Below are 12013 nucleotides of genomic sequence, written 5' to 3' on the forward strand. Positions count from 1 at the left end.
ACCACCAGGACTCTTCCTAGAGCTGGCCGGCCATCTAAACTGAGCGATCGGGGGAGAAGGGCCTTAGTCAGGGAGGTGGCCAAGAACCTATTGGTCACTCTGTCAGAGCTCCAGAGGTCCTCTGTGGAGCGAGGAGAACCTTCCAGAAGGACAACCATCTCTGCAGCAATCCACCAATCAGGCCTGCATGGTAAAGTGGCCAGACGGAAGCCAAAAGTAAACTTTTTTCACGTTGTCATTATGGGGTGTTGTGTGTAGAATTCTGAGGGAAAAAAATGAATTTAATCCATTTTGGAATAAGGCTGTAACATAACAAAATGTGGAAAAAGTGATGCGCTGTGAATACTTTCCGGATGCACTGTACCTTTTTGCCTTTATTACCCATTTTATGTGGCTTCCCTTTATATTCTTTCATTCTGCACATTTTCTGGATATGCCCTTTTTTATTATACTCTCTGCACTCTTTATCTTCAAACCAAGATTCAGTTGGAACGTGCGATTTTTTTCCACATCTAAAACAGGATGACGTTTTCTCAGCGTGCTTTGCTACGACCTTACTGCACTGTGGAGTCACTTTTCTCTGAAATTCTAAGGTGTCTTTTGCTGCCGTTTCCATTGAAATCGCTATTTCCTGTACGCGCTGTAATGTTAAATCTCTTTTTGTGAGGAGCCGTTTCTGTATGCTCTTGTGGTGACGCCCGCCCACAAGTCGATCTCTTAGTGAGTCGGACAAGCCCTCGCCAAATTGACAGTGCTCTGAAAGCCGCCTTAGCTCAGCAATATAGTCTGTAATTGACTTGTGTTTCTGCTGGTCCCGTTTATGAAAGCGAAACCGCTCGGCAAAATAATCATCGGCTTCGGGTTCAAATGTGCTTGCATTACATCCACAATATCTTTAAATGATTTTTCTGCGGGTTTCAACGGTGCCACTAGACTGTGCAACAGATTATAAGTTTTCGGACCCATTACACTGAAAAGCACGGCCACCTTCCTCTCATTCCCGATATTATTTGCGAGGCAGTACTGCTCAAGTCTCTCAAAGTAAGTAGCCCATTCCTCCTCAGTGCTGTCAAAAGCAGCCATTTGTCCTATACATCCATACATCCTGTTTCAAATTCTTAAGATTTTCTTTACTCAGTTCTCTGTTTTATCCGTGTCTCTTCTCGCAGGCCCAGGGTGCGCACTTCAGTATGCCACGCGGCGCATAGAAATATGGACAATTCACTCAATGTAAAGCACAGAAGCTCAGTTTGTTTTGAATATTCAGCATGAGGCAGATTTTTTTTTTTTTCTCGTTGCCAATTCTGTTGTGTTTTTACACTTAAACCAACAATAAATTAGTATATTAATAAAGAAAGACATAAATGCAGCATACCCATAAATGAAAGTCTGCAATGTGCACTTTAATTATGTCTGAATTGCTTGATTTGTAATTTTAAACTGTGGGGCAGAGGGGTAAATCAAGGAAAAATGTGTCTTTTTCCCAAACATTGTGGAAGTGCCCTTTATCAGAATAAACTAAATGACACATATGAGGTATTATTAATTGTATTCTTCCTGCTGTATACAGTTTCTGCTCATTATATATTGTTTCTTTCAAATTGTTGATTTTCTAACATTTTAATAGTATTTGTATGCAATTTAAGATTACTTTTTTATTCTCAGAACTGCACAGTAAATCCCACAGAGGGTATTGCCAAAAGAGTGGACAGGCTTGGTATGGCATTTACAGATCGATTTGCTAAGGCAATGGGACAAGCTTGTGCTGAAATTGGGTCTCAGGTAAAGTTTACTCTCTTTTCATATTTTCTTTTTTTGAAGATGGGTATTACAAAGAAACACCTTTGCAAGTTGTAAATTATGTTTTGGAGACTATGAATGCTTATTATTTGAATCAAGCTTTTTATTTATCTAAAGTTGGCAAAGCTGACATGAATGCATTTTGGAATATTAATGGAATTATACTGGGACATGTTTAGATAAAAGCAGCTAATTAGCATTTTTTCCACTGATATAATATTCACAAAGGGAAAACAGGAGGCAGAAAAAATCCGAAACACATATACAGGCACTTGGCAAGTGCAGCCTAATAAAGAAAGCTTTAACTAATAAATACAAGATGGGATAACCTGATAGAACTTTATCTGCCAAGCTAGAAAAAGAACCATTTAAAGAGGCCAAAATTATTAGATTAAAGAGTAATAGCTGTTATGTATATGAAAAAAGGAACATTCACTTTATTAATGTAACATTGAGATGACATCTGGAGTACAGTTCTGTTACTGTGCTACAGAAAAAGGCAGCTGTGTAGAGAAGTTCAATCTATTGAGTCTGGTCTTCAACACAAAAGAGTGTCTGTGTGTCATCAGAAATGTCAAAGTCAGAGTAATTTCAGTTAAAAGTAGTGAATATCGCATGTTTTGATAAGTAAGAAGTTCTCGATACGTGTGACAAACTAGTACAACATGCATAATGGAATACTCCCCCTGAAAAATTATATTTTTATCTTATTTATCTCCTGCATTTTGTATTGATAGCTGAGAAAGAATTGTAATCTCATGTGTTCAAGGAGAATGGAGACACAAACTTAATAATAGAATATACATCTATGGTGACCAACTCTGGACCGTAGCAAACAGTATAAAAACATAGATGAAAGAGTCTTGCATGATCCATATGTCATCATCTAATCATATGCTCACAATGTGCAAAATGTAAGCAGTTTTTCCTAAGTTTCTTAAAATAAATACTTGGAAGAAAATCAGAATGGAAAATGTGTACATATGACCATGCTTTTGAATTTAAGACTCGCCTCTTACCCTCATTGATTGGTCAAGAGTCCTGTCTTCAGTTTTAAGGATTTCAAGTATGTGAACGTGTTTCTTCTGTGAGCATTGCTATGATTTTCTAGAAGTATTTTTTTAACAACTAGCCACAAAGGCAGAGTAACAAATAACATTAAAAAATAATTGATATCTTTTGCCCTATGTGTACCTTCAGCACCTTTCCTCAAGTATCCTCAATTGTCTGAATTTTTCTTGACTGTTGCTCCCCCTGTCGAACGCATTCTTGTAAAGCCTACTTTTCAGACTTCAATGCACCTTGCTCACCTCCTGTCCTCTTTTATACTCCTCATCTTTGAACTTCAAAGTTTACAGGTCACTCTCAGTGTGCCTTTTACATCTCCTCATATGTCTCACACTTCCTCTTTCGATTGCGTTACCGAAGACAAACTGACCAATCAGATTGCTGTAATGGACTGGACACAGACCTAAGCATTTTATTATATAGTAGATTTTTGAGTTAAAAAAAATGCTTGCATTTTATCCATTGTGGGCAAATGACTTGATATGTGAATCATGCAACATGAGTAATGTGAAATTTGTTCATGGACATTTTGCTTTTGTCCATCTTAGGTAACCGTAGACACTCATTTTAGCAGAATGTTTTAATCTCAACATTTTCATGGAGAAAGGAGATAATAATTTTTTTTTCTGGCATCACTATGAACTGCTTGGGGTAAATAAAATATAAATAGGATATTATTTTTGATACTGCTTTAAATATACCTGAAAACTAGGATGTGGCACATTCAAGATGGAAACCAAGCAGCATATCTTTTTATGGCAGGTAGTAGGAACCTTGAGGAAGTACTAAGGCAAAGGAGTTGTAATAGAATCACTAATGGGCTTTTAAATAATGCACAGATGAGATATTGGGACAACTTAATTATTAGCTAACAAACAAGCTGGAGTAAATCAATGTCTCATAGTGTTTAAAAACTAATTTCTGGCTCTTAAAGAATGTCAGGGTATTTTTTACAAGTAAAATGAAAATGTCAAAATGAACCTTACATCAAACTTATTATACTTCCATCCAACAATGGCTGCTTTTCAGAAACACAGCAGATTGAGTCTATTGCTGCTTTTGGCCAGCTGTGGGACTATAGATCTGTCTTATTAAAAAACAGTGAAAATGAAAAATAAAGGAAATATATGCATCAGCAGCAAGCTTGTTGTCGGTTTGTTAAATTTTTAAATATTTTTAATATGTGGTTTTAACTACTCTATTTGGCTGATTGGGGTGAGTCACCACTTAATCTGATGTTCCTCATTAGACCGTTAAACTGTCAGTAACAGTTGTAAGTGATGAATCCCACCTTTTGAAAACTGAATTTCAGTTTCTTCCTTCTGAACAAACGTTTATAGTCCTAGCAGCCATTACTCAGATGAACAAGCTGTAACAAGTTGTATTTATTTATTTAGTTTTTATTGGATTGGGTTGGAATTTGAGTACTTTTATTATGTATGTCAATTGTTTGTGTTTGTAGAATGTGTGTCAAGATGGATCATGTCCTGTTTATTGCAAGCAAATCTACCTGTGGGCACAACTAAAGAAGCCTGAAACTGAAGCTATCAGCTGCTAGCTCATAGAGCTTTTATGCTTCTCGAATGATTTGTCATAATGGGTGTACATTTACCATTAATATGTGAAACTTCATTTAATTCTTTAGTTCTCAATTTTGCTGATGTCTCAAAATAGGTTTTTGATATTTTAAAATGTAGTTCCACTTTTCAGATATCTGAAACTCATTTCAAGATATCTTAGAAAATGTTTTGCTGTGTTATAAGATATCTTCATCTCAGAGATTAATTAAGTATACCAAATCTTTAATATATTTTGAGTTATGTGAAATGAATTTCAAGATGTGTCCTGTACATTTTTATATATCTCAAATATATATATATCTACTTATATATCTACTTTCTGTGCATATTAAGATCTCCAAAATGCATTTTGAAATGTAATCATATTGACCTCCTGTGTATTTTAAGATATCTGAAGTTTATTTACAATATCTGTAAATGGTTAATTTGGTTTTCATGCTAACCATCTTAACACATTTTTGCATATAACCACTATAGTTGAACAAACTTGTGCTTAGCTTTATAATTTGCATTTTCATACATTACTCAGGTTTGAATGGCTTTGCACTTAAACAATGCACACTTCATAATGTAAGCTTCTGCTCTGTCATTTTTAGCTTTTGTGCAAATTAACATTTATTAAAAAGTAAACTAAAAGAAAAAAACATTGGACCTATTAGAAAATAAGGCTACATGAGCCAAATTGAAGCCTAAAGATCTGCACGATGGTAATCTGTTCAATCTATTATAGCTAGTTAATAAATTTCTATTAAATTTCCATTTTTGAATACAATGGATTACTACAATTATTGTCATATTTGCTCTTAAATCAGCTTTCATGTTTGTCCTCTTGTTTTGTTGTTAAAGCAATACATTGTATATATTTTGAATGATATATTTTAACAGGTAATAAAGAAGTGTATTTGCAATAGTGTTTTGAGAATTTTTGTTTGTTTATTTTTTACAGAGGTACAAGCTGGGTGTTCGTTTGTACTACAGAATAATGGAAATCATGCTGAAGTTGGTATGTAGAAAATGTAAAAAAAAAAATCTGTGTTGTCATAAACTGTCCAGCTGATGTACACTTTTTTTAGTAATTAAGTTAAATTATAAAACAACACATTAATATGAGCTTTCTTTATACTTTCATATAATTTAGGATGAGAGGATGGAAGTTTGTATTTTTGTATTTACAGCATTTTCTTGGAAAAGTATGAACTGTTATCAAATTTTACCATCACTTTATTTTCTTCTAGGAAGAAATGCGTCTATCTGTTCACAATTTTAGGTGAGTGTAAGTATTCTTTGATCATAATTTATAATTCAAAAATTCTTAAGTACTTGTTTTTTCCCAATTTTCTTTTTTAAATTTATGTATTTTTTTTATAATGCTTTAATTTTATTACTGTTAAAATAAGTAACATACAATTCAGTTGAAAATGCCCCATTCCAGGAAATCAACTATGCTGTGAAAAATATAACTATATATATAAAATCATAACCAAAAAAAGAAACCCTAAGGTGCTCATGTGTACTAAAACAGAAGCAGAGGCCCAAATCTATTTAAGAACAGCTTTTAATGAATTCTTAACAGATTTTTGAAGGTGCTGTATGGATCCTTGTAATTTTTTTTTTTCTTCTAGTTTTAAATAATATAAGACATTGCTTTCCCATTGAGTTATGGAGGTGAAGCCTGAGCAGTGTAGTACAGGAGGTCGCACAATGCATGTATTCTTGGATACACTTATTCCATCTGGTGTTGCTCCAAATGAAGCCCTTAGGTGATGAAGAGACGTTGTGAGTCCAGCATGGACTGATTAAGAAGAGAATAGTTTCCAAAAAATTACCTTAGTGTAGGGCATCAATACATAATATTCTACAATTTACAACCACCCAAGTCAATTTAGAATAGCCATTTAACACAGAATGTGTGCCTTTGGGGCTATGGGAGGAAAATTGACCTCCTGGCACTCACTTCATTTGTTAAATGGGACTGTCAGCTTATTATGTGCTTGTTTACATTTGTGATACATTCATGTTTGCTAAGTATACCAACTAAGCAGGGAAACTCTTCAACCTCCTTATAGCGTTAAAGTAAAAAGCGTTGCATTTTTTTGTCTTAAAAGATTACATTTTTATTAACTGTCATCTTTCTACTGTAAAACGTGCAAAACACTAAAAGTACAAAGTCAGAAGTGTAGAAAGTATAGTGATACAAGTAATAATAATATGAACAGCACACTGCGCATGTGCGAGTGACACAAGTGTCACTTTTGGATTCCCAAAGTGACTTTAGGTTTCATTAACCATTTCAGTTTCACTGCCTGAAGACAGATTCACTTCGTCATCACTGCTGATGAGAGGTGTTTCTTAACAGATGCCATTTTGAGGCTAGGAGAAGGCATTGCCCGGGTAATATTCAGGGCTGACGTTTATACGAGACATGCCTATACCGTTGCCCGAATAACGCTCAGCAGTAACAATATTGGCACTTTTACAGCCCAAGTAAACCTCTGGTCTTACATGAGACACATTTATATGGTTGCCCAAATAACGCTTGGCACTAACGTCTTTTAGCACTGTTTTTGCAGCCCAAGTGATGTTCGGGACAAATGCTAAGGGGGCTAAAAGATCTTTATTTGTAGTATTTTGGGAACTATACCCACATTACAAACAGTTTATTTCCTAGAAGAGCTCCTATTATTGATATTCTTTGTTGCATTTCTTAACAACATGCATTGTCTTGCAATTCTCAAGGTGCCAGGATAAACAAAAGTGTACTGTGATAGCCTACCAAAAGAATTTCATAGAAAATTCAAAGAATTGATAAAGACAAATATTATAGTACCTAAAGAACTACTTAAAAGAAGAAAAATATTACCAACAATGTGATTAAGTTTTATAATGTGAATACCCAATAAATTGTTAGGAAGATGACAATACTGATACCTGTGATGTTACGGAGTCAAACGTGTTGGCAAATAAGAATAAGTCAGAATATCAATAAAATAGTAGTTACTGGCCAAACTTGTGCTGTGCTAGTATGGAATGTGACATACAGTACAGCAGGTGTTAATATTATAAAATTAGCAGAAGGCAGGAAGTAGAACATTGCTTTGGTCAATTTAGATTCAGTGCCACTACTACCACCACTGCCAGTGATGGTCCAGATTAAAATGCACCCTTTTTTATATCTGCCAACAAGTCATTTAGACAAAAACTATATTAAATATGCTGATTTCCCAAGACACATTTTAGTTAGGATGACATGGTGGTACAGTAGCTAGCACTGTTGCCACACAAATCCTGTGCTGCAGGTTCAAATCACTCACCTGGTTGCTCTCTTTGGTTGCCTCTTCATGTCTAAATGTTATTTCTCTGGGTACTACTGTTTTACTTCCATATCCAAAACACATGCTGGTAGGTCAACTGGTGATTTTAAACTGGTGTTGTGATTGTGAGCAGAAGTTTCCTGCAATGGACTGGCACCCAGAGTTGGTTCCTTCTTTGAGTACATCTGCTACCAAGATATTCTCTGGTTGCTTGCAGCCCTGAATTTGATGACGTGGGTTCCCAGCTATAGCAAAATAATTACTCATCATTGTCATCACCTTGCAAAAGTTTCATTGGTGTCATCTGTGTATGCTTTTGTTACACCTTTAGCCAGAAAACACTGAGAAGACTGTTTTAAATGTGCTATATGGACAATAAATGTTTAATTTCATTTCATTGAATTTCTTTGGACTGTGTACACATCACGTTAGAGTTATAACTTGCCAATAATCACTTTCAAACAATGTATTAATTTTCTTTTTATTTTTTCCATAGTATGTTATTGAATGACAATATTTTCCACACGTCATTGTTAGCCTGTGCATTGGAAGTTGTTATGGCTACATATGGCAGTAAGTAGGTCTCTTTTGTTTCCTATTTAAGAGTATGACATGACTTTTCAAAAATAAGAAAAAAATATCTGTATTCACTTGAATTTCACTCAACATTTTTCTACATATATGCTGTAAACATTATCCTATGACACATTAACTTAATCTAATAATCATGAAAGATAAGTTTCCATGTTAGCTTGTACTTCACAAAATAATATATCAAAAGGAAAGATAGGACATCCCCAGAAAGAGACCTACAAAATTGTCAGATTCATTTCACACCCACTTTATGACGGAGTACCTGAATTACTAAATGCAAATAGAAGGATAGTTTGAAGTTTAGTTATTTAAAAAAAAAAAATTATTGAGAATTTATTTATTTATTTTTTTTAAATCAGGTACCAATTTAAAAAGCTTTGGCTCATCGGAAACAGACCTGCTCTTTCCTTGGATTCTTGATGTGTTTGGGCTGAAAGCCTTTGACTTCTATAAAGTAATTGAGAGCTTCATCAAAGCTGAGCCAAATCTGACATGGGAAATGATAAAGCATCTAGAGCGCTGTGAGCATCGCATCATGGAATCCCTGGCTTGGGTCTCAGTAAGTCTAAAAGTTTTAGAGCTGGGCTGGATTGTTATGGTGTTATAGGTTGCTCTTGTTTGGCCTCTATGTTTTATTAAATCAGGGTAAAATTAATGCATTGCATGACCAGCTAAACACGTTAACAATTGGTTTTGAAAATAATTACCATCTTAGTTTATATTTTTGACACGCTTAAAAGCTCCCTGAAGTGCTTTTATACAATAATGTTTGTCAGGACTGGCCTTTTGTAAATCTGTTTTGGCATATATACACAGACTCCATTCACGCTTTAAAGTAAATGCAATATACTTTATAGTCTGTATTTACACATATGTGCAGTTGATTTCAAAATATTTAAAGGTCATCTGATATCTGAAATAATCATTGAAGTTCATCTCCATTATTGTAGGCAAAATTAATTAGTTTTCAGAAAAGTATAGTTTCCTGCCAATATCAGTATCTGGGTGTCTGCTTGGTGGTAAAAACATGTACAATTCTTTTAGTGTTCCTATAAAACTGTTCAACAGCTACTTTTATGGAAAAAAAAGATTAAATCACGAGTTTGCACTCTCTAGTTTTCATTTTTCACACAGAAGTGCCAAAATCTCTTAAAAGTTATATTACATTGTCTGACTTCGCCTTGTTTGCTAATGTGTATTGGTAATGCTGTGGTTAAAACACCATTGAACAGTTGCAAATAGAATTTCAGTGTGCACTGCTTCATCATGTTACACTCATATTTGTTAATTGCTTTTCTGGTTAGCATCAGACTTACAAAACTATGTGGAAGTTTCAAAGTACGAGTGTGGCCATAGTTGGGACATTAATGAAGATGCTGCACCAATGCCATTGTTTTGGACAGTTTAACATCTGTGGCAGAGTGACGGGCATTAAGCAAACTCCTGTCAATCATGAAGAGTCCACTGCATCCACTGAACAGTGTCATCTCCAGGCACAGGAGTAGCTTCAGTGACAGACTTTTGTCACCGTCCTGCTCCACTGACAAACTGAGGAGATCGTTCCTCCCCCACACTATGCGACTCTTCAGTTCCACCCGGGGGAGTAAATGCGAACATTAATTTTATTTTAATTTTTTTCATTTTATTACTATTTAATTTAATATTGTTTCTTTGTATCAGTATACTGCTGCTGGATTATGTGAATTTCCCCTTGGGATTAATAAAGTATCTATCTATCTATCATACATGAGTACTAAAAGAGGCACACGTGACACAAGTTGCTAGATTGTGCTTGGAATACCTGTTTTTTCAGCAGCACACTAGTGCACAGCTTAGCAGTGTATTGCAAAAAAAAGAAGTGTTTCCCTTTATAGCAAGCAAAAATAGTAAATGATTATCTGTCTGTCTGTCTACAGTATATTGAATTTGTGTCTTACTGTATACATTTGACATCTCAATACATTAATGTGTAAAATCATAAGCGAACTAATGTTACAATGGCCTGGAAGCAACAGGTTGAGTACTTATACAGTTGCATTTAAGCTAAGATTGCTTTTTTTCTTTTCTTTATTTGAATACATGTTCATGTCACTGTCTGCTTTTATTGTGTAATCTTGCCTACACCTTTATGAGTTCTTTTTCACTCTCTTCTCAAGCTGGCTGGGTCTCATTTACCTTTAGTATATTCTACCTACTAAATTACATGTATTTGCTGATGACCGGTATTTAAGCCGATCCCCTTCTCCAAGCAAAATTTTCTCAATTTCCTTAAAAGTGTCTCTTCAGGTATATTTATCATGTTTATCGGCGAGAATTTGAGACTGCCGGCATTTTTGATGGAAACCAGGAAGTGATTACGGAGAATTTTGGTAAAATGAAACCTTTGTGTTGAAACTATATACGCAAATACGGTACATCGGCGGGTGGATTTCTGGAGACTCGTTATAAATTTGACTAACTTAAAAACACAATACAGTGGACCCTTGACTTACGAACTTAATTCATTCGCAAAGGCTAACCTATAATGCGTTCCGAACCTCCCACTGCAACACTTACTTAACCTTTTCATAATAAAAAGGGTTGTATAATGTGCAGAATTTACCAAAACACCAATAATTTTTTTAATGTACTAACCAAAAAGTTATAAAAAGTGCCTAGCCTACCAGAAGTAGGCTAGATTAAGCTAGGAGCATGGCGGCGCGCATGGTCGCAGCGGCTCAGGGCTCTCCTTTTCAGTGCACTTTTTTGTTGTTTTTGTACTTTTTTTTTTTCCTTGTTTGTGCACGATCGGTTCGGCGAACATTCGCTACACCCGTCAGAACCTTATAGACATCGGTGTCCAGAGCCAGACATCTGTTTCGAGTGTTTTTCATCACACGCACAACATCCCAGACAACATAGCGAGACCAGCGGGCTCTCCGTGGATTGTTGTCGGGTGTAGGAGACGACGCAGATGGAGGAGGGAAAGAAAGCAGAAGTGGGGTCGCAGATCCGGCGTTATGCTAAGGCTAAAAAACAACCATACAAGCCCTATACAGAACTTTTTTTCTGCACTGAAGGAGGTGCTTTTAATCTCATTGTAGATGTGTATAGTGACAATAAAAAGCATTCTATTCTATTCTAGAAACAACAATTTCATACTGTACTCCCCATTTAATTTGACATCTTTGGGCTGCAGGAAGGGAGGAGGAGGAGAATAAAACGGAAGGTGGTTATTGTTTAGAAGGAGCCTCCTTATGCAAATCTTTTCTTTGTAAAATTGTCGAGATGGTGGATTTCGACATGCTGTACATATTAGTGAGATCAGTCACACGAACAGCACTCTCATATTTCCACACAATTTCCATCTTCGTTTTGATTGTGATCGCTTTCTTTACCTTCTCTTCCTTCCTTAGCAATTATGTGTCTTGCTTGCATGGTCTTAGTGAATTATATATATAGGTAAATCACTGCAGTGACCGAAATTACATCTACAAACACATGTATCTGGGCTCCAACTGACGCTACTAACGCTCTCGGTTGTTTGTTTACAGTCGCGCAAGCGGATACACATGACCGCATTCGGGTCGTACCGCAAGATGTTGGTTGTAAATCAAAACAAAAATTTTTATTTTAATCTTTCCGATAATTTATTATAAATTTTAGTAATAAAATCAACAA

General features: G+C 35.5%; 1 protein-coding gene across 1 annotated transcript in view; it reads left to right on the plus strand.

Moving 5' to 3' along the window:
- rb1 (retinoblastoma 1) overlaps window positions 1-12013 on the plus strand; it is a 287527-nt gene that overhangs the window by 124399 nt on the left and 151115 nt on the right. The window contains exons 13-17 of the mRNA XM_039745852.1: window positions 1666-1782; window positions 5395-5451; window positions 5684-5715; window positions 8256-8332; window positions 8713-8912. Coding sequence (XP_039601786.1) covers window positions 1666-1782; window positions 5395-5451; window positions 5684-5715; window positions 8256-8332; window positions 8713-8912 — 483 coding nt within the window. The remainder of the gene's footprint in view (window positions 1-1665; window positions 1783-5394; window positions 5452-5683; window positions 5716-8255; window positions 8333-8712; window positions 8913-12013) is intronic.

This window comes from Polypterus senegalus, chromosome 2, assembly GCF_016835505.1.
Source record: "Polypterus senegalus isolate Bchr_013 chromosome 2, ASM1683550v1, whole genome shotgun sequence".
Classification (NCBI taxonomy): Eukaryota; Metazoa; Chordata; class Cladistia; order Polypteriformes; family Polypteridae; genus Polypterus; species Polypterus senegalus.